The sequence below is a fragment of the Oenanthe melanoleuca genome, chromosome 2 (genome assembly GCF_029582105.1).
Source record: "Oenanthe melanoleuca isolate GR-GAL-2019-014 chromosome 2, OMel1.0, whole genome shotgun sequence".
In the NCBI taxonomy this organism is placed as follows: domain Eukaryota; kingdom Metazoa; phylum Chordata; class Aves; order Passeriformes; family Muscicapidae; genus Oenanthe; species Oenanthe melanoleuca.
In genome coordinates, this window is record NC_079335.1 from 109,048,678 (window position 1) to 109,071,696 (window position 23,019).

The 23,019-nt window shown below is 38.4% G+C and overlaps 1 protein-coding gene across 7 annotated transcripts in view; it reads right to left on the reverse strand.

The window, feature by feature from the left end:
• The window catches only part of RBMS3 (RNA binding motif single stranded interacting protein 3), a 691,053-nt gene that overhangs the window by 15,859 nt on the left and 652,175 nt on the right, over window positions 1-23,019 (reverse strand). For all 7 annotated transcript variants that reach the window (XM_056483533.1, XM_056483538.1, XM_056483537.1 and 4 more), the window contains one exon: window positions 20,832-20,942. In XM_056483533.1, coding sequence (XP_056339508.1) covers window positions 20,832-20,942 — 111 coding nt within the window. The remainder of the gene's footprint in view (window positions 1-20,831; window positions 20,943-23,019) is intronic.

Sequence of the window (23,019 nt, forward strand, 5' to 3'; positions counted from 1 at the left end):
TCACCCATCCAAGGTGGAGCTCAGCCACCTGCAGGGAATGGGCAGGAGCTGCTACATGGCCACGGTGGCACAGGCAATGCCCATTTACTCATCTGCCCTAAGAAGCTCAGGCCCAGGTTAATGCAGACTCAGGCATCTGCCTAAGAGCTGAGGCACACAGCAAACACCCCTCACAGCAGCCATTAGTCCCTGAAGCTCAGCTGAGACGCTGCCTGGAAGAGTGCCCCTTGCACCACCAAACTATTTCATCTACATCACCAGAAGAGTTTGGCTGCACACCCTGTTTAAATTCTGAAGGCCATCATTAACAGAATGTATAAGAAACCACCCTAAAGTTCAGTTTTATTTATAGGCCTAGTTGCCTATAAAATAACACAGCTGTGATTAGACAGAGGCTGCTGCAGATACATTAACTCTCTCAGTCACTGTGAGTACTGTGAGATTTTAGAGTGACAACAGTTAATAATCTCATCAATGTTGAATAGGCTTCCTGGTATAAAGAAGACAAAAAATTTACAAAATGAGATAGTAACAGGTTACAGTAAATCTGGAAACCTCAAACAACATTCAGAATCAGTAGACTTACTAAGGACAAACAGCAATGAGCAAGGAAAAAATGTTAAAGAAGCCTTTTATACATTCTTTGTGCAAATGGTCTTTTCTGGGGTGTTGCTTTGGTGTTATATCAATGTACATCTGTGGCAAGAATCAAAGATCTCTTTCCTTGTATCATCAGCCTTCATGTTCCTGAGAAGACACAGAGCCTTTTCAATCAAGGTGAGAGCCAAAATGCAGCAGCCTTGTAAATGCTGGTGAGCATTTACACCAACCACCACAGCCTGCAAAAGGGAGATTAAATGGGGTGTCTAAAGTGAGCAAATGCTAAACCATGTATCTGAAATAAGCAAGGATTCCAGAATCTGGTCTTCAATGACTATTTGTGGTTTCATATCACCACTGAGCTATAGTACAGTGATAATGACTAAGCTTTTCAGGATTCCTAGAATTAAGGCCAGGGTTTGTTTCTATCTTTTTTTTTTTTTTTTTTTTTTTTTTTAATCTTTTATACCATCTGAGAAGTCTAGACACTGCATCACTAACAGAATTATGTGAAAACATTTGCATTGCTGGAAAACTTGAAGGAAATGAGTCTGTTGGCTGAATTTATTTTTTACCTTTTTTATTTTTTACCCCATGAAGGAAACCTGCCCTTCCACTTTCAAATCTCTTTCCCTGCACAGAACAAAAACTGCATCTCTCTTTGACCATTGTCAAGCAGTTATAACTTTAATGAAATATAGAATAAAACCCCAGCTTTTTTCTCTCTGGTTCCACCTTCTCATTTGAAAATACCCTGCTCTCCAATAGAAAAGAACATTGTCTTGCTGTGTCCTCTTATCCCATAGTCTGGCATGGAGACATGGGAACTCAGGAAGAGAAAAGGACCATCTAGTTCATCAGTGCCAGTGGCAGTTCAGTGAAATACAATATCCAGCTGCCACAGTTTTCACTTTAAACTTAAAATATCTTTTGCTACCCAGAAGCATTCTCATTTTCCAGCTCAGTCCTGTACTTATTCAATGGCTGTTATTAATTTCACTTTCTCCCAATTAAAGAATGGGAGAATAAATGATACGAAGTTTTTGCATATATTACAATAATTTTGCTAATAATTATCAGCCAGGCCTAAAATATAATAATATAATTCCATTTTACCACACAATTAGCATAGCCCTATCAAGAACAGCTCTGTCATTCAACAGAATCCCATTGCTGGGCCACTGCACTCATTGTTCAGGCAGAGAATAGAAATCTTTACCGGATTTAACATCCCTTCCCTGCTGCTCAGTAATACAAATGTATTTAGGAATGCTGGCTATCAATTCCCTTTCAACCTTCCTAATGAGATGTTACCTAATTCTCTGAGCAAGTTAAATGAAGGTAGAGAGAATAATAACTTCAAGAACTATATTTGCAAACTAATCTCCTTTTCTCTTCAGGAGTTCTAAACATCCTTCACAAATCCCTATCTTTGGAAATCAGAGTAATACAAAGGTACAGAAGAAAAAGTGTGGATGAGCTAACCCCCCCATAGCTAACAGGTCTTTTCTTCTTTCTGAAATTCAGTCCTGCTGCTAAAGCAGAGTGATCAGGACTAATCAGATAAGGACTATTTAGAGTAAACAAATAGGAGAGCAGTCAGATCCCCACACAGAGCTGTGCACCATGCTCTCACTAGCATACACTTTGTAAAAACTGTAGTAAATGCAAGCAGTATAAGCAGATAAGTAAAAACTGGTTAAAACTAGTAAAAGCCTGGCACTACCAATGAACTCAGTAAAAATCTCCAACCACTTCCAGATATTCCATCAATGTGTGAAAAGGGTGAAAACGGAGGAAAACTCATCAGGATGTGAAAATAAGTTCCTGTTCTGATTGCATCTTTCATTAACTGGAAACTTCCTTTAGGAGCTTGACCTGAGGGTGCCAAAGGTCCTTGCAGTCCATGTGTGCACTGAGGCTCATGACATTTTTACTCTTCCTTGTGACATTGTAGGTGGGGACCCACGGAGACTACAGAAATGAAAACTGATCCCTCATGTATGACTGCACATACCAACAGCCCCAAGATGTGAAAACTGGTTTTTTTTTGCATAATTTTAATAATGTCATGTGACTGATTGGTACATTTGCAAGGGAGGAAGATTTCTGTGCTTAAAACAAAGAACAAGACTCTGGCAATTTGTTGTATTTTCTTAATTCTTCAGTTTTTACATGTTTCTCTACAAGAGAGGATTTTTCTTTTTTTCTAATACCTCTATGTACCTGTTCTAATGTGAATGCACATTATGAGCTCTCTGGGGCAAGTTTCTGAGCTTGGGTTAGTGCCTGATTTATTACAGTCCTGTGTGCAGCACCCTATATAAAACCAGGGTATAGTGACTGTATCATAACATAAGAGTATACTGCATCAGTCTTGGTCAACCAGGGCTGGAAATCACTGGGATTCTGTCTCATTTATATTCTTCTTCCAGAGCCTGTATACTGAAAAATGAAGGGGTAATGCAGCAGAATTATAGCTGTGGCTTCTGATACTTAAAAATTCCCTATGCACCCCTTTAGCTGGAAATTCTTAGACATTTCCATTTAACTGCTATTCTGCCAATTAGTCCCTGATGAATGGCTGCTAGTAAGATAAAGGAAAACTCATCTGCACATTTTCATATTTTCAACATAATTTAGAAAAAAGTGTCAGTGAACCTTTCAACATATGAGCACACTGAGCTATTATTATAACACATTCATTTGTATGGACAAATAATTGTTTTCTAGAGGTAAACTCTCTTCTAGATGCTATTAAACCTCTGTGAATCTGAAGATTCTAAAGAGAAGCAGACTGCTGGGTGCAAAATGTCACTACTGTATGGATGAAAACAAAAGGAGAACTGCTTAGACTTGTTAAATAACAGTTGCTCATCAATCATCACATGCACTTTCCATTGCTCTTCCAGGCCAGAGATAAAAGTGGACAGCTCATGGGTCAGCTGTCCAAGAAGAAGCAGATGAAAGCCAGGACAATTAGTTGGAAGCTAAACCAAACCAAAAAGAGCAGTAAAAACAGACAAAAGGGCACATGAATATTTGTATTTCCAGTTTTCCTAGAAACAGGAAGAATTTCAACACCTCCTGCATGAAAAGGCAGTCATGCCAGATAGAGGAAAGGTAGTAAGATAACAGAATTATACCACCAGTGTATACATTGGATGTTGTTAAGAGCAGTTAAAGCATTATATTCTTCAGTTCTTTACCTCTAAAAGATCCCTAAAATCCAAAATACTTGGCTAAGTATAATGGAAGATATCACTGTGGGAAGGGAAGGGAAGGGAAGGGAAGGGAAGGGAAGGGAAGGGAAGGGAAGGGAAGGGAAGGGAAGGGAAGGGAAGGGAAGGGAAGGGAAGGGAAGGGAAGGGAAGGGAAGGGAAGGGAAGGGAAGGGAAGGGAAGGGAAGGGAAGGGAAGGGAAGGGAAGGGAAGGGAAGGGAAGGGAAGGGAAGGGAAGGGAAGGGAAGGGAAGGGAAGGGAAGGGAAGGCAGGGCAGTGCAGGAACCATTTCAATACCTCATAAAAAAGACTGCTCTTCACCAGTACCATGCATCCAGAGATGAAGTTGTCAGTTCAGTAAGCCTGAAACATCTTTTGGGAAGACATCACCTTTTGGGGCTTACCCTGGATGCAAACAGTGGTGCTAGGGATGCCTTGCAAGCTGGCCTTCCTGAACTGATGGTGAACATGCCAGTCCAGGCTTAGGCAGGGGGAAACACATTCCCTCTGGGAAATGCTGGGCCCTTATGCCTAAGGATACAAGGAAAATCAGCCTGCTGCTGGGCATGTGTGGATACAGGTGCCACAAATCATGCACCCAGCCTTTCCTCAGCACAGAGATGGTGTGGTTGAGCAGGGAGTTTGCAATCCCCAAGAGCCCTGCTTCATACAGGCACTCATGTGAAGCTCTGGGATGTCCTTACCTCCTCCTACACACCTGGAAACTGGCAGTCCCTCTTCAGTCTTCAAGCCAGTGCCCTGCTTTTTTTTCCAGGACAATCCCACCAAGTTGCCTCACCAAAGTAACATTCCTGGGGTTTTCTGACTTGGCTGCCAGACTAATCTGGCCCTCAGTAAGCAGACCTGTAAGCCAAGCCAAGAGGAGGTCTGGAAGCCTGCCCCAAGCATTAGACATGGTGAGGCTGCTCTGGAACACGAAATCCTGGGAGTGTTTTGCAGCTGCTGCCTGAAGACTGACAGAAACCAAGATGGACATTTAAGCCAGTTGGCAGCTGCCAAGATCTTGCAGACTAGATTTTGTGCTGGGAACAACATGAGGCATTGTTTCTGAAAATTAAATTTTGTTTGGAATTTCTGGCTCAAGGGAGAATCTTTCTGGTTTGTTCTGAGTTTTTGGAAGATGAATCAGAATGAGACCAAATTCCATAAGATTGATTGATTTCAAACTGGAAACCATGAATGTTGCTTGGCCAATTCTTCTTCTATATGCAACTTCAGCAAAAGTATCAGCCATATTCATATTTGGATAGGGTGGGGATACTAGAGAATACTAAGCTTTAAAGGCTGGTGCCTACTTCAGTACATTTAGAGTAAAGTGTTTTAAGGTGATGCAGTACAAAATATTGCTTCTCATTGGCATAAAAATTGTTGTGTCAAAATCTTTAAATGTATTTACATGACCATTAGCTTTGCTTACATGGTAGGGCTGTGGAAGGTGGTAAAAGTAAGCATTTTTGGGGAAGACTTCCTTCTCCCACTTTCCACAAACTCTTGAAATTCTTGTGGGAGAAGGATCACCTTAAAATTAAAGTCAATGCCCTGCAGTGTCACTGTATAAATACTACAGTCTGCCCCTAGGTATGATAATTAGCAGCTGTGGGAGGATCTCTGAGACACATCATATCATATCAGCAATAGGGCTACAAAAGCAAAGGAGAAACCTTGACTTTTATCAGAGTGGACTGAACTATACTGCCTTGTCATCAGCTTATATACCATGTAATGATCTGCTCACAATGTTGAACTTCTAAGCTTGTAAAAAATAAAAATTACACAGAATCTCTCTTAATTTGTCATTGCTTCATCCAAAAGATCAGGGGACAAGGTAAGGAAGAAGGAAAGACATCAAAAATAAAAAATACAAAACCAAAACTAATGAAAACCAGCAGAACAAAACAGAAAATGCAAGAAGGAAAAAAAATGCCAAGACCTCAAAAATAGCCATCCCTCCTTGCCTTAAGCCCTCCTGTCACCATCTAACCACTAATTCAACTCCTACAAAGAGGTCCCTTTAGAATGCCTCCCATTTTTGACTCCTGCAGGTCTTCCATTCTATTTCACTAAAATATTTTCTTAACCTATCAGATATCGTTTTGCTGGGGAAGTGTGATTAACACAGCTGATGAAACCATAAGTGAAGCAGCCAAGATCTCAAACCTGATGCTTCATCTTTAACTCCCACTTTGTACAGGTGAGCAGCTTAACACATGGGAAACATGAGGTTTGTTTGAAAAATAAAAAGTGCAAGCGCTCATTTTTCATAAGACACTATTAAATAGAGCTTTACAGGTATGCCTAGTAGTTATTTTACCAGTAATAACATGAGCAATGTTTGAAGGGACCAGTAAAACAGATGTGTCTTAGTGCTGGCAGAATAGCAGCATTCCAAGCTGCTCCTTGGGCTCTTTCACTGTTAGTTTTCCAAAGGAGACAGAATCACCTCATATGCATTCAAATTATGTACAATTATCATTTGTTATGGATTTGTGCTTTAACACCTTCTTACAGTTCTGGAAAATACAAGCACTGAAAGTTTTCAGTGCTGGTGTATGAATTTTAATAATTTCTAGTGCTAATGAAGACTGGGCCAAGTAAAAAGCAATTCCCATCACTGGAGAAAAAAAATCTGTTAATCAGTCTTGTCCTTGCTCTCACTGTACTGATTGTAAATAGTTTCAGACAGGGCTAAAAAAAGTGTAGCAGCAGTCTCAGCCTGATAGATGAGTATGCTGAAATGGTTGCTCTTAATACATTTTCTCAGTTAGCACATTCTGTGAAAAATTAGAAGTAAAGCAAAATAGCAAAATAACAAAATCTTCCTGGTTTCCTCCCCTCTCTCTAATTCTGATGGAGGTTACGAGGAGAATAATCCAGGAAGAGAACCAACATAGGGGAAAATACAAACACTCATATTTCCTCCTTATGAATGCCCTTTATATGACAGAGATGTCCAAACAGCACTTAAGGAGCAACTGCAAAATGCCTGACAGACAGGCATGATAAGTAACAGCTCAAAATGTTTGCAAGCCAGACAGAAAGGGTGACTTTTTCTTTCCTTTTTTTTACCCCCCTGAAAATTCTTTAAGGTAAACTTACTCCATGTCTGTTGGCACGCAGCCATTTTCCTATAAATTCATATTACAAAGCTGTATTTCTAATGGATTGGGTATGGTGCTTTTCCATTTTGCTAATGAGAAAAGCTAAAGGCCATTACTTGTTCTGATTAAGATCCCAAGGGAAGAAATGTGATGTGTATATTACCAGGCCATACAGAAAGGAAGTATTTGGCATTTCCAATCAATCAGATGAAGGGTAGACAGAAAAAGTCTTATCCTGTGACTGCAGAGGAAGAAGATATAGGGGGAAAAGAAACCATAGAAAGTGTCTTTAAAAGGTGACTTACAGGAATCAGCTATAATGATATTAGTATGATCAATGACTAGGGCTGCTATCTGGGAAGGATGTAATTACCAAAATGAAAACTTTCAAATGGGAAGCCTGATCAAGGGCAGAGGTACTGTCATATTTCTCAGAGCACTGTCAGCTCTCATCCAGGCAATGTATTACTGTGTCACTCACAAGCACTATGGGGCTGTGCTTCCCTGGGGTGGGAGCAGATCTAGGAAGTGAGGGGTTGGGAAAGTTTGCATCCAGCTCAGAAACGTAGGTAAATCTGGCCCCAAGGCAAATTCAAGATATAGAAAGATAAGGCTGGGCAAAGGGGAAAATAGAAAAGAGAAAATTCCCAGTCATGACTGGTTTGAAGGAAGGTTTTGCAGCAGTGCACACTTAAAAACCATTTCAGGACAGAGAGAAAGGAAATGCTGCAGACCAAAGAGCTACTTGTCATAAAGGAGAGGAAACAAAAAAATGTAACAAGAGGTGCAGTGATCAGTTTACAGAAGAATCTCTAGGATATTTCAATATGCAATTCCTACATATTTCTTGTTGTCCTAAAATTTTTCAAATTTATACCTGAATGAAACACAAAGTTTAGAGACAATTTTTCATCCCTTTTTTAGCTGCATAGTAACAGCTTGAAAATGGTACAAGATAGATGCTCCAAATGGCAAATAAAATTAATAGTTTGGAGATGGGTGTTCTAAGAGAGAATAAGATTCCTTGACTATGTCACAATGCATAGTAAGAGGTGTAAGTATACTTTAAATAATATATTAATTTCACATTATTAATCACTCTGGAACATTAAACCTGATAAAAAAATCTACCACACTATACCCTCTCAAATGGAATTCCAGATGAATGGAACATTACTATTGATGACAGCAAAACTATAATAACTGATAAGGTCAGCAGGAGAGATAGTCTCCTGTACTCTCCCAAATCTGTATTATGGCATTTAGCTTTCCTGTTTAGGGCACCACTGATTCTTTACAGATACTTGGGGATGCTTCAGATACTTCCACATGGGAATAGAAAGAAAGGCTGCAACACTTTTTCCCATGTGCTTTAAAGGAACATTTTCAACCCTTCCCTTCCTCATGAGATCAGGAGGCAAAGGTAAAAGATGTATTTCTCTTTAATATTGGAGACAAGGCATGGATGCAACATACAGCAAAAAAATACAGGAAAAAAATAAGAACCACAGCTGAGAAAGCCCATCTACAGCTATCAAACTGAAATTCAATCATCTTCAGCTTTCCTTAAAGGCTTATATGTAAAATATTACACACAAGCCCTAACAGGAGTTCTCAGTGAGCTTTTCTGATCCCTCTGCTCCAGTCATGCAAAAAGGAACAAACACTGCACAAATACACTCCAGCCTGTACAGACAAGCAATTCTTGCCTCTTCTAAATGCCACAGCCCAATCAGGGAATTGTTCTTTATTTATTGTTCTTTCTGCAGATTATCTGTTTCTAGGCTAGGCTGTCCATTCTGGCTCTTTGATGCATTTCTGGCTCTGGCACATAGACTGACTGGAAAGCTCAGACATCTTCATTTTGCACTGGCACTCACTGATCAGCATAATGTTCCCTTTCTCCTTTCCTTTTATACACATTATTAAAAAAAAAAAAAAAAAAAAAAAAAAAAAAAAAAAAAAAAAAAGATTAAGTGCTGTGCAAATATTTGCAATGGACAAAGTCCTAGCTGCACCACAGATTTCCTTGTCCAAGAATATGACAGAGATGACAAAGTGGCCATTTTTCTGTCACATAAATTTATATCAACACTTTAAAGCCATAGGACTTTGCATGATTCACCTTACAAAGAAGGATCACTGCTGACATATGAGTGTTATGCAGAACTCATAGGCCACACTGCCAAAATACAAATTAGCAGAGTTAACACTTAGAAAGTATGAAACTGGCTACTGCTGAAGCTGAATAAGGGCACTTGCAGATTCCTTGCACTTTGTGGCTGATGGCAGGGACAACAAATTTAATCTTAGGATGGGAGGCTGTGTGGGGGATGGTTTGCCAGCCTGCCCAGCTGTAATATCCCCTAACAGCCTTGAAGGAATGGTAATTGTGAACTCAAACAGCATCTGTTTAACGCTCATCCTTGCCTCAGGATGGAACTTTTTTGCTTGTTGTGAAGATCATGAGAAACACTACATGGAGTGTGAAGATGAAAGCAGAGCAAAATTAAAAACATTAAATACAACCACCAAGACACAGCTGCCCACACTGCTAGTGAACTCAGGGAAATATAAATGCCAAATGTATTTGACATTAGTGATGTAATTTGGTATGGGAATTTAGAACACTGAGTTAACTGCAGAGTTCTGCTTTAAAATATTTTCATTATTGTTAATATAGAGGACAGATTATTACAGATTATTCAGTGAGAAGCAATTAAGATTCACTGCTACACAGTAAAGCCATATCTAAGTGGTAAAATCTTCTCTTTTCTTACTGAGAAGAATGGGCCAATTAGTTCAGCTGCCTTGACCAGAACAGTTTATGGCAAGTCATAACACTGGGACTCTGGGCTTTGCCTCAAATGTCCAGCTGAGCATCCCTGGGCTTGGAACAGGAGCTGCTGTCCCCACTGTAAGAAAGACTACACTGTATGGAGGTCATTTACCTCAAAGGGAATTGAAGAAATTGCAATAATTTGATTATTTATTTAAGTGATGCTATAAGGTTTAATTAACATTTTTTAAAAATCTTGACAATATAAAATGCAATATAGGTGCTGTTGTTCTCTGCCCCAGTCTCTGAAAAGACTGGAATCCTGTTGTGTTTGGGAGGAACAGCAAATGTTACAGATTCCCTCCTGTATAATTTGTACCTTAGGGGGAAAAAAAAAGGAAGAAATTTTGGGTATAAATCTGCAGTATATGTACAGATGGAGTTAAAATACTTCCATAGAGATGCCACAGCTTCATAAACTGAACTAACTGCACTGCTTAAAAAAAAAAGCTCCAAACTATTAGTAAGTACTGAAATTTTTTAGTTACAATAGGATCAGCTCTGCCTGAAAATATCTCTGTTGAACAATTATAGACAAGAGACACTAATACTTTATACTTCTGTGCCAGACTTGTAATTGCAATCATATAATTAAAAGTCCTTGGAAGACACATCCAATAGTGCATGCAATGAAGTAAAAGTCCTAATATTAAAAATAAGCTCAAGAAGATGTCATGGTGCTTAAGTCATATTTTCCTGTTTTGAAACACAAGAAAATATAACACTGCTCATGGCATTTGTATGAAAATTAATGAAAGAGAAAAGTGGATTTATAAGCCTTGAAATGTATTATTTTCTTTGCCTTCTGCTGCAGATTAATTACTTTAAATGTTTCCATCAATCATTTTCTGATTTCCAACTCTGTTGCATTCAGTTTTAAACAAAGAATAAAGATTTCAGCAAGGTCAGTGCTGCTCTCAATATAGTTTAGGTACAGATGAAATAAGGAAACCTCCTTATTCAACCAATGGCCACACACTGAGTGGAATTTTTTGCTACTAACTATTTCCTTATGTCTCCTAACACATCAAGGAAATCTGAAATTGTTGCTACGTGCATTTTTTAGTTATGGATAAACTTCATGCAATACAATAATCTTATAGAATGTGTATAGGAATATAATACCAATCAATCAAATTATGGCCACTTTGTTGGAACAGCCATTTATTTCCAGAGAACTAAAGATTCTGAGGTAAGTCCATTGTCTTCAGAGGAAAGAACAGATACAACTCATTTTTAGTCAAGTCCAGGTGTTTTAGGTGGAAAAGGCTGGCAGCAGAGCAAAATTACAGTAAATAGGAGGAAGGGAGCAGTCAGGTGCCTGAGCAGTTGAAAAAAAAATCACTTTGGAAATCAAAGCACCTTTGGCCTATACTGCAAACACTGCACACAGCTGTGGTTCACAGCCAGAGAACACAAACAGCACTAAGTTCTTGCATTGGTGAAATCAGTTTGTGTCATATAAATATTATATTGATTTAAGAGAAACCCCCAAGGGAAACACAGCAAAGGAAAACTGGGAATTGAGACTGGCAAATGCACAATAATTTGGACATTTAGATACTAAAGCCTTAGCAAAGTTTCTGTTGCTGTATTACAACTACTAATATTAGAAAGGGAAAATTAGAAGCTTACAGGTGAGTCTATCACATTCAAAAGTCATAAAATGTCACGAAGGATGGAGCAGAAAAGGATGTGCTTCTGTGATACCAGTGCTCCTCCCTGAACCCACCCCAATGAGGTGTGGCTCACCTCTGCCCCACAGCAGAAACCTGCTGTGTTCAACAGTTCATCACCTTGCTAGAAAAACAATCCAATTCTACAAGCTCCCAAATTCACTCAGCACAGCAGCTCTAGCTACAGCTCAGTGAAAAGTGCTGAGCTGTTCCATAGTCTTAGGTACAGCAGAACTCTCCTCCCAAACTGAGTCTTTTAGGAGCAAGGGGATTCTCCAGCCTTGCAGCTCTGACACAGAATCACCCATAACTCACAGATATAAAATGCCATCAGAGGGCACAGAGGTTATTGCCATCTGCAGAACTGTAAATCATTTGAACAAATCTTATCCTTTTCTGAGAACTTCAGGCTGAAATCACTGTATGTACAGGATCCCAGTGTCTTACACAATGTATGAACACTGTACCTTTAGCTCCTTTATTTAACCTTGCTGCACAAATGAGTGAACCCTGAACAGGCTGCTCTTTCCAGAAGGAAACCAGAAAGATACCTCTTGTATCTGGTAAAAGCACTGGTAATTTGTTATACAGGAAGTTTACACCTTTGGGGTACCAGTTTGCCATTTGATAAACCATGTGGATTAAGTGTGAAATGTACTGTGAGCTGAAATTCAGCGGGATATGATATGGGAAAAGGCAGTGAAATTTAATGGAATATTATTTTTGTGAGCACTGCATGTCCAGGACTTTGTCCAATGCACAGGCTATGTTATCTCTTCCACTGTGATTAAAATACATAAAATACTGAACACCTTTCAGATGAAATTCACTTTCAACTCCATTGTATGTGTTTTCAGTAACATGGCAACAGGTCCTTCCAAAACACTGCAACCCCTGCAATCTAGTGTTTCTGTGAAGTCCCAGTGCATCTGGAATGAAAAAATTTCCCTTATGAAAGAACATGGGAAATGTAATTCAAAGGTTGCTGCTCAGAGCAGAAACATTTTGCTTAAAAAAATGTACCCATCTTATTGGAAAGGAAAAAAAAAAAAAATCCAAAGAGTGCAGTATACTTACTAATCACACAACATATGTTGAAATGAATCAATCTTACCTCTTGGTTCCAAATTTTTTTTTAGTAAGAGGATAGTGTGAATGGTCAGCTGCAACATATGTTTACTCTTTGACTGTAAACCTCAGACATTGTAAATAAAATGTTATTTTGATGCACAGCTCTTTTCTGAGTCTTGGTACACCATGCTCAGTGAACATTTTTATAAGTTTTTATAATATCCTGAAGTCTCAGTACTTAAATGAATATTGCTCATTTTGAACTAACGATGTTTCTTTGTGATAAAAACCAGAGTTTGGAGATGAAAAAAGGCTTTTAGCCACTGCTCTGGATTTGTGTCAACACCTGAAAATCCTTCCTGTGGATTTCAAAGTGTTTGGTCCAGTTGAGTTCTAGATGTCCCAAACAATGAACTTTCAATGCTTCATTTCAAACACTAGTCTAGTTCTTGACATCTTCTGCAACAGATTGAAGTTATGCTTTCCCTATTCTACTTATTGTTAGCACCACTACAATTTCTTTGCCTTTCCATGGATACTCTTCATGCACCTACATAGTGCTGTAAACCACCTTCATGCCCTTTTCTTTCAGCTAAAGTTTGCATCTCTCTCTGAAGTTCACACAGTCCAAGTTCTTCACCTTGGACCTAAATGATATTGTGTGAAAGACTACAACAGTACTTTGGATAAACCAGCTGGTTTTCCATATAATCTATCATGTTGTTCTTTTCCACTGACAATACAGCTTCTTCAAGGATTTCAAGACTTCTTGCTGTGCTTGTGTGTGCTTGAAGAGAAATGACCAGAGACGTGTTTCCCAGCTCTTGGCAGAGAGGAGCTGTGGAAGCAGCACCTCTGGCAGACACTTGTTGCTTTTTACACAGCCACAGTTTTGAAAAACACCCTTCACCTCTCTAAGATCCTCAAACTTGCCTTGTATTAAAGAGCCCCCACAGAGCTTGTCTTCACCACCTGTAATTGGATTTACTACCTCTCTGGAAAGCCATAATCCTCATTTCAGTCAGAATTACCTGAGCCTTGTTTAAACACAGGCAGGAAAATAAAAAAAGTTTCATTCTAATAAGGCAAAGACTTCTCTTCTTCATAGAAAAATGAAAAACACATTTACAAAAGAGAAACACATGAAGAAAATACAGATGACAGATCTGACATTTAGAGTGCTTTTGTTTTCCACCTCTAATTGAGTTTGTCAATTGTAGGTGTGGCAGGATGTTTCAAACCTAGAATTATTTTCAGGTTGTTTTTTTTAACCTATTATTTGTTCCTCTCTTTTACTTTCCTGTCTGCTAAATAAAGAGATTCTTTCTCTCCTCAAAATTTGCCCTGTCATTTATAGCATCAGCACAATTTCACAAGAAAATGTGTGAACAAATTCAAAGTATTTAGGTAAATGACCTACTAGTAGTTAGCAAAATGAGTTCACCATCTTGGTTCATCTGTAGGAGAGGTATCAACAAAAATTTCTGTGACTATGAGAACAGATGAGCCCTTTTTCAGGGGATATTCCACAGACCACTATATTTATGCCAGATACTACCAGTTTTGTGGATTTCTGTTTCTATTCATTATTGCAAAATAAAAAAAAAAGTTCATTTTATATGCAGTGCATGGCTATCACTAAATTAAAAAACAATATGCTTAGAAGAGGTGGCTTTGAACTGCATTCACATTTACCAGGTGGCACTTCTAGAAATCACAAAAAGTAACTGCAGCAGTCATATTTAAGAAAATATATGAGAAACAAGTCTCTTAATGTTTTAGTTTACAGTTATGTGAAGTCATCTGCAAATCAATTATATGAATGAGGTTAGTTTGATGATGAAAATGAAGTTATATTAGTTAGGGCTTACACTTCTTGCTTTGCTGATCCATCACTGTTGCTTTGTGTTGATGTGGATTTTTATCACCACAATCAGGGAGTTGATTCCTTCTCTGAAAGGGAATCTAGGCTAATGTCACTTTGAGTCAGTAGCTGATACCTCAAAGAGGTAAGGAGTCCTCAACAAAAGCACTTTGTTCATTTGTGGAAGTGTTGTATGAAAGTAAAATTTAACACAGACAAAAAACTACTGACCTGCTGGGCTCAGATGAAGTGCTGCTTGGACCAAAAATGGAATTCCCTCCATTCCCTACATCTGTAAATGTCACCTTTTACATTTTCCCTTCCTGCCTATGACAGGCAGTGGCTTTGAAGATCAGCACACTTGCACATAAAGGCAAAGAGTAAGCCACTGGTAGCTTACAGATGGTAAACACAAATGGAAGAGAAGTAGAGCTGAGTTCAGAAGAGAAGGGGGACACTACAGAGATATGATTTTATAAACTCTATTAATTAAAAAATACCATCTAACTACAGCTCTGGTGGAACCCATGTTGAAACAGATGAGCAGAGTGTCATCTACACAAGAGCTGATCTGCCCAGCTCTTACACAAGTCTGTGGAATTACAAGATTACAGAAAGGGAAAAGATCACATCCTTCCTTGCTCACCTGAGCAGGTATTTGGCCTATGCTGTCAATTTTTCCACAAAAAAAGCACTGCATCCACAAATGTTTCCTTATAGAAATGCTGAATCGATTTTTAAGATTGTTAACCTATCTGTCTCAATAATATTTAGTGGCATTCAACAGGCAAATTGATTTAATCCTTCTTGATAAAAGTTTTTGGTCTCCTGTTGACTGCTTAGAATCTGGTGCTTTTCAGTTGCACTGAGTGCCCCCTTTTATCTCAAATTACACATGAGGTAAATTGGAACTGCCTTTCAATAGAGTGGAAGAAAGGTACAGGAGGAGTTACTTGTTTTTTATAAATCTCACAGGAATTTATGCTGATCTTCTCCCTTCTAACCAGAATCAATTCTCCTTAAATGGATCCCCTGCCCCAGACAGCTCCATGCTATTAATCACTTACATTTGCCCTGGACTTTGGCTGAGTAAAAGGATAAGGAAGAACTTAGTTTCAGCCTGAACTAGGCTATTTCTTTTGAAATGGGTTCAGTTCTATATTTTCCACACAAACAGTAACTGAAACTGTCAGTCAATAAATAAAATAAAAGAGCTCTAAGATTAACACCTGATAATGTGAAAGGCACAAGGCTGCAAGGAAACTTTGCTCCTGCTGCTCTCCAAGGACCTTGTGACATACAATTAGAACAACAGAGAGTACTTTTTGAACAAGAATCTAAACATGAGGGGAATGTGATGATGTTTCAGCTCCATGTAGCTGTAGTATCTGCAAATAGAATGGAAGATTAAACAGGGAAAAAAACAACTCTATCTAACAAAGCACTTATTCTGCTGAGGCCTTCAGGTGACATTTTAAACCACTGGTGACCATGGAGTATCCAAAGGAAATAAAAGATAAAAAACCTATAACAAGCTTGTTGTTCCATTGAAGGGTTCTGGAGATATCATCAAGCTTTGCTGGCAACAAAAAGAACTTACAAAGTGAAAGATAAGACTGATGTACCTGCATAACAAGCCTGCTATTCCACTGAGAAAATTCGGTGATAGTATGAGCCAGGAAAGCTGAGCTAAGGTAGTTTGCAGTTCCAACAGGATCTCACAGTATGCCATTGCAATTCTTTCACCTGGCTGCATTTTTAATACAGAGTAGCTGGAACAACTAAACAGTTTGTTGTTGTTGTTGTTTAAAAAGTACAAAGGAGGTTTTATTTTGTAAGTTGCCTATCAAGTTTCTAGATTAGAAACTAAAGCAGAGTGAACTTCAAGTGTGAAGAGTAATTAAGCAGCCCAGTTCAACTACAAGTTTTAGTAAAAAACCTGATTTCTACTCACTCTCCATTGCTGTGGGCCTCAGAGATTTAAGATGTAACAGGCTACAGCAAGGCATTTCCAAAGGAGAGGGAGAAAAAGCTGGAGTTACCCCTCTGCCTATGAGGACTAACACAGGCTGCCTCAGACTATTGAGGGATGCTGGAACCCAAGCAGGATCTGAAATGGATGCTAACACCAGGGAGGGGAGGGAAACCCCAACCAAGAAAGTGCAGAACTTCCTTCAGGAGTGCCAAGCAGAGGAGAAAGAATAAAGCAAATCTTCCCAGCAAAGAGGCAGATTATTGCTGCTGATGGCCAAACGTGGAAGTGCTGAGCAGCAATGACTAAAAGCAGTGATCAAACTGCTCAGTTTTTACATTTCTAAAGGATTTTTGTATTATATCCACTCAGGCATCAATCACAACATTATTAAACTACGAGAGAGATGTCAGATCAATGGCTGTATGGGAAACATTTTGAATGACAGGCTGATGATGGAACAATTCCAGCCTCCATACATTATTAAACACACACTAATGCTGCTCTCTCAGTGCTACCCTTACAGACTCACACACTCTATTCTCCCTCTACAGTATCTTTTTTAATAGCAGACCTAATTGTAGATGGATATTACACAGGAAAAACAAGACTTACTATAATAAATAATAATAAACTAGTAAAAAAAAAATCAAGCTTTAAACCCCTTGTCTATCTTCATATTATGCCTTCTGGCATTAAAATTTAATTTTAATACAATTGTAGGAGCTGAGACTGGGTTGTCAGCCTTAATCAGAATATTCAGAGCTATTGCTTCCTTGCTGTAATCTTGACATAATTTAAGCTTAGGTTTTCTTTATGTATTTGCCCACAGCTAGCACACCCAAGTAAATGCTTTTTGCTCTTTTTGAGTGAAGAGGTATCTATGAAAAATACATATAAATATGGCAGAAATCACCCCTCTGGCAGATTGTCTGCTTAACTCCAGATTTCAAGCAGAATGGGGAAGTGATCAGAGCAGCACACGTGCCTCTCAATTCATCAGCAACAAAAACTGTATTTTCACCAGCAGAAATCAATTTGATTTTCATAAAGGCAAAAAAGAATTATGTTCTTGGTGGATAAAGCACAAAGCACAGTAACTGGGACATGCAAATGCTGTACCAATTTCTCTCAGAACACAGGAACACAGGGTTGAGGTGCCATAAATGGCACATCTTTACCTCCTCTCTCCCTCCATTGCCCTATAACATCCTTTGGCATGGGAAATCAAGGAAATATGGATTTGCAGCTTTTCCTTTGGCCTGGAATCTTGATAGCCTGATAGGCATGCTCCTGATTAGGGAGTGCTTGGTATAGCAGATATGTCTAATTTTAGGTGGACAACTCAATAACAGATAAGAAGAAAGTTAAAAATACAATAAAATAAAATTAAAGACATATCCTTTGGGAGTTTGGATAGAAAGAAAACTTCTCGTCCCTATTCATGGCAAATGGTTTCCTAAAGTAAATTATTAGTGTTTTGAGGGGGAAGGCTTTACCTACCACAAGGGAAATGTTGCTGACTGTGATGAGTCTATAGGAAAACTCCTTTGTTTTGACTGCTGTATTGGATGCTCCCAGATGGAAGTGAACAGCCCTACCAGCATTAAGCCCAGCCTGGGCTGGTGACCAAATCTTCAAGTGGATAGAGGCAGCTGCCCCCTGGATTCCCAAGGGTTTTAATGTGTGCTTCAGGGCTGAGAGATCAAAACTCAAACTCAGTTTTTGGAGTCAAGGCAGGAAATGGCAGAGGCTGCTGTTACTCCCCCACCAAAGAGCTAAAGAGTGCTCCTCTGTGAAGGGAGATGGAATGGCTCCAGCCTGGACAGAGCATTTTAATCTTTAATCAAAAGGCCTAGTAATTCCCACAAGACACAAAGATGCATAGGCCCTTCTGCTATTTCTCTAGCTCACTCATTAGAGAATAGATTTTCTGTTGAAGCAATGTTTTAGAAACCCAGTGTTCATCCAGAATCAGGCAAGTGTGGAGGTGGTTTTGAAGTCAACTTTAACTTAAGTGACCACAGGGGTCTGTTTCAGTTGAAAAATATGTTATGTTAATTAGCAAAATGCTTTGTCTAAGGAAGTGAACATATGAAAGCCTTCCAATAAAAACTGCTTTGCATACTGCAAGCTTTTAAATTAAATTGGGACAGAGTTACTGCCAACAGTGACTAGAATTATTTGAGCAGAATTATTTGTGACTTTTTGTCTTGTTTGCCTAAAAAATTTTGGCTGGTTTCTTGAAAGGTGGCTGGTGGCTCTTTATGGCACTCTGTTGCACAGTTTTAAGGAAAAAAATGGAAAAATATATTCATAACAGAAATGCATCATTTTTATCTTTTATTTCCCATAAAACCTAGTCCTGCTGAGGTACTCACAGTAGTATGGCTTGGACTTGGCACAATTCTTCATGCTTTATGCTCTCAATGCTCCTCTCTCTGGACCAAAACTCAGAATTCCAAATCAATGAAGTAAAAATATCTCTAAATAAATCTTATCTCTAAATAGCTTGTGTTCCCCATGTTGTTTTGTTGTTTTTTGGTTGTTTTGTTTTTGGGTTTTTTTTTCTGTAACAGAATACACACTGAAGAATGAATTTTACATCTGGATGGATACATGTGACAAAACTGTTGCTGGCAGCCCAAATCATAATTACTGATCAGAGGAATTCCTAACAAGAGCAATTCTCAATGACATCTATGATTATACTGCTTGCATGAGTACTTAACCTGAATATGGTGTGATGCTGTTTTTAACTAAGAGAAATCCCATATCTGATAAAACAGGGTGTCCTTTGAGATGCTTGAATATTGTAGCACTCATCAATCATTTACTCTTTCTTGCTCTTTAAGTTTTCTGCAGATGACTTAGGAGTTTTACAGATAGAAAACATAAACATGTATGGCATAGCTCTGAATGTATTTCAAGAAATTATCACAGGGAATGCTGTGACCTTGAAAGATAAAACTGTGTAAAGAGGTAGGAAAAGAAAGATTTTCATTCAGTTGTAGCAGCATGAGCTCTGGATCTCATTGTCACCCACTAGATGACCCACTGCCACTCAGAGTGCTTTGCCTGACTCCCCAGATGGATTTGTTACTGTAAGCACTGTTACAGTGGTCTCAAGTAAGAAGAGAACATCAACTGGGAATTTTCTAGTTTGCATTAAGATTGTGGGACAATGACTGCAGAAGACAATGTCTGTTAAGAGTTATGGAATTGAGAATGACAGGCAGAGGAAAAAATTCATAGGAGCTGCCCAAGAGCACAACCAGAATTCATTTTCCATTTCCTTGCCTTGACTTTTAAACATGCTTTGGAATCACAATAATTAACACATGCAGAAATTCTCTCTAGACCAAGTATTTCCTTCAGTTTCATGAAGGGGACGATGCTGAGATTATTGTGATGGAATTCCTACTTATTTTGATTATTGAATGCAATGTTTAAAATATCAGGAATAAACAATAAATCATCATATTTAAGTTTCTTCAGAAAAAAATAAAGAAGTCTTAGACCTTAATGAAGACTTTTAAAGAAGTGGGAAGGGACACTGGAGTTAGAATTAAATTCAACATATAAGGAAGAAGGAGGTGAAGAGAATAGATCAGGAGAACCAACACAGTGGGTTAAATAACTTTGTACACATTCAACTGTATAAAGTACCTTATTCAATTAAAAAAAAAAGTTTGAAAACTGTGCTCCTATAGATTAGAATCAAGTAGAACAGTGGTGAAAAAAAGGGTAAGTGCATAACTGAGAATGTTAAGTAATTATTTAATGTAATTATTACATAAATAGCATGTGTGCTAAGGATACAGAAGTGTAATATGTATGCCTGTATTTTTGCAAAAATTTACATTACATGCAATGTGCACACATGCACATATCAAACCACCATCTATACTCTGCACTTGCTGTATTTTAGAAACTTTTCAGAGAGCTTAAATAATTTTAATTAAGAGAGGGTTTTCCTTTCTCTGACTGGGGGAGTTAAGCTACACAGCTTAAAAAGAAAATTCAAAAATATTTGCTGAAATATGCATGTTTAAATACAATATACTGGAAACACAGCTGGCCTTCACCAAAAATTACTTTTCCAAGCCTGGAACAAAATACATATGGCTGGCTGCTATAGTTTGAATTGAGTAGTGGATTCTACCATAAAGCCAGAACTCTGGATCCCAGTGGTATAAAACTTTCTAGACTGACAAACAAATAATTTAAAAACAAATTGATAGAGCAGTACTTCCATAATTACAAGAGAACCAGTACAGATAATTCCTCTAAAACACAGATCAGGTTTTGTTGGCCTCCCATTTTACTACTCATACTACTTTGTCATTTCAGTTCTGTAATAACTAATGCTGACTGTATGATGACGAAGCCCTGAAAAGCACTGAAAAGAGTAATAAATTAAAAACTTTTAATTGCTTTGCAATGGAGAAAAAAACCAGTGATCTTACCGTTCCTGTTGTGCCCAAGGAAAGGTGGTTCATCTGTTGGGTCAGAGGGCCCATCATGCTTGCTGGCTGCATTGACATAGTGTGGTCCATTGTTGGTGTTATCACAGCACCCTAGAAACATACATTATTTACAGTTCAACCACTTTCATATTAAAAAAAATAAGAAAAAGAAGGAAAAAAAAAAGGCATTCTTTAAATGAGTGAACCTGACTGAAAACTTGACATGCATCTTAAAAGATACTAATACATCTGTCAGAATAAATATGTTTTGTTCCTATTGACAACCAAGCTACACACATATATTATTTGTACTGCTAATGAGGCCACTTTATGTCAGCTCCAATTAAGTGTCATTTTTTACTTCATTGCTTCTGACAAACAAATGCATATGTTCTTCCTATGATAAATGCTACTGTACATTGCAAAATGCCTGTCATTTCCATTTTCCCATATCCTATATAGGACAATCTTACAGACAGAACACATATGTTCCCAATTTTCTCTGACTTCTAAAGCCTTCAGTCTCAGAGATCTTCAGCCTATTATGGTAATTATCTTGGATTTTCCCAGTCTCAATTAAGAACCCTAACTCATGATATTTTATAACTGATTAAGTAAGACTAGCTATTGACAGTGAGTTTGGTAGTGACACCCATTTAAAACACATACACAGTGTTTAAAAGCATTTTTCTTCTCTGCATGAAAAACAAAGACATTAATAACAAAGAGCATATGTACTAAAGCAAGGCTGAGCCTTTGACCAAAAAATGAAACAAAAGACATGCCAGAGGAGCTTTGGAGAGAGAGCTTCTTTGCCATTCACATTCCCTGGTTTTTGCTCTCCCACTCCCCAAGGTCCCATGCTGGCATCATCATGACTTAGTGAAGTGTTGATTCTCTTCAGTTCTATGCTGTAAAATGCTATTTTCTGTGTTAGTTAGAGAAAGTCAGTCAGAAAGTGTGGTCTGTTGTTTTTCCTGCAGATAGTGGCATAAGGCAGCATTTCCAGTCATTTCTTCATATAGATGAATGTATTTGTTCAAAAAAATTGACTTTTTTCTTTCCCTTTGAGAATACTGGAAAAAATCACTTATAAACAAACTTGTTTAACCAACTTGTAAAACAAGTTTCAAAACTCATAGCATACCTGTTCTTACACGTCTATCTCACGTTTACATAGAACTATTTTTGCCAAGGGTCTGATTAGAAGCTAAGGATTTCAAATTTTCAGTTGCAAATAAAAATAAATAAAAATACAAAATTATGGGGAAATACTAATTCAATTTGGCCTCACCTTCCAGCAATATTTTTTCTATGCACATCCTATCTGAGAAGTGTAGAGTCTGCAGTCCCTGCAAACTCTTTCCTTGCATGCAGTGGGGTAAGAGGAAGGTAGGCTCATTTTCGTCAGTCCTTTTTGTAATACCCTCAGCATATGAAATACATACACACTTGTTTTATGTCACAGAGTGGACTACATTTCTTGCATTGACAAGAGTCCCTAAAGAAATCTGACAAATTACAGAAGCCTCCATGGAGTATCTGTCAGGATTCCAAATAAAGCCTTGGAATCAAGCTGATCAGTGTGCATGGATCAAACCCTCAACACTTGCCACATTTGCCACTTTATTTGCTATATTAATTCGCAGTGGTTTACATGGATTAATTTATTGATTAAGTCATTTAATGAATTTAGAACTACCACAGTGAAATCTTCTCTTTGGATGAAAGAGTCTAAAAGGAAATCTGTGGGGCACACACCCATTCAGCCCATCCAGCAGTTCCTGCACAGCAGGTTCAGTCTAAGAGTCTGAAGAAGAACCATGTGCAATGAAAATAATGTTCTTAAATTGGTAGCCTCAGATACCATGCAGCCAGATGAGGCCCTGGGGTTTGGACCTCAAGTGCACTTCTTGGTTATGATAGGAAATTGTAAGCTCTACGCTCAGAGAGATCAGCATTTTTACTCTATCAAACCATACATGATCAAATCAAATTTGTCAACTGATAAACAGTTCTCAGTTCCCTCTAGAAGCACTGCTCTCCTTTGGCTAAAAGGTGGAGAATTGCTTCAGGGCTTTTTATGGCAGACAAGCTGAGCTCCCACTGGTGATGTCAAGGAAAGTGACATCTCCTTCTCCTGCCCATATTCATGAGATCCCACTTTGAGACATGTCCAGTATAAAGA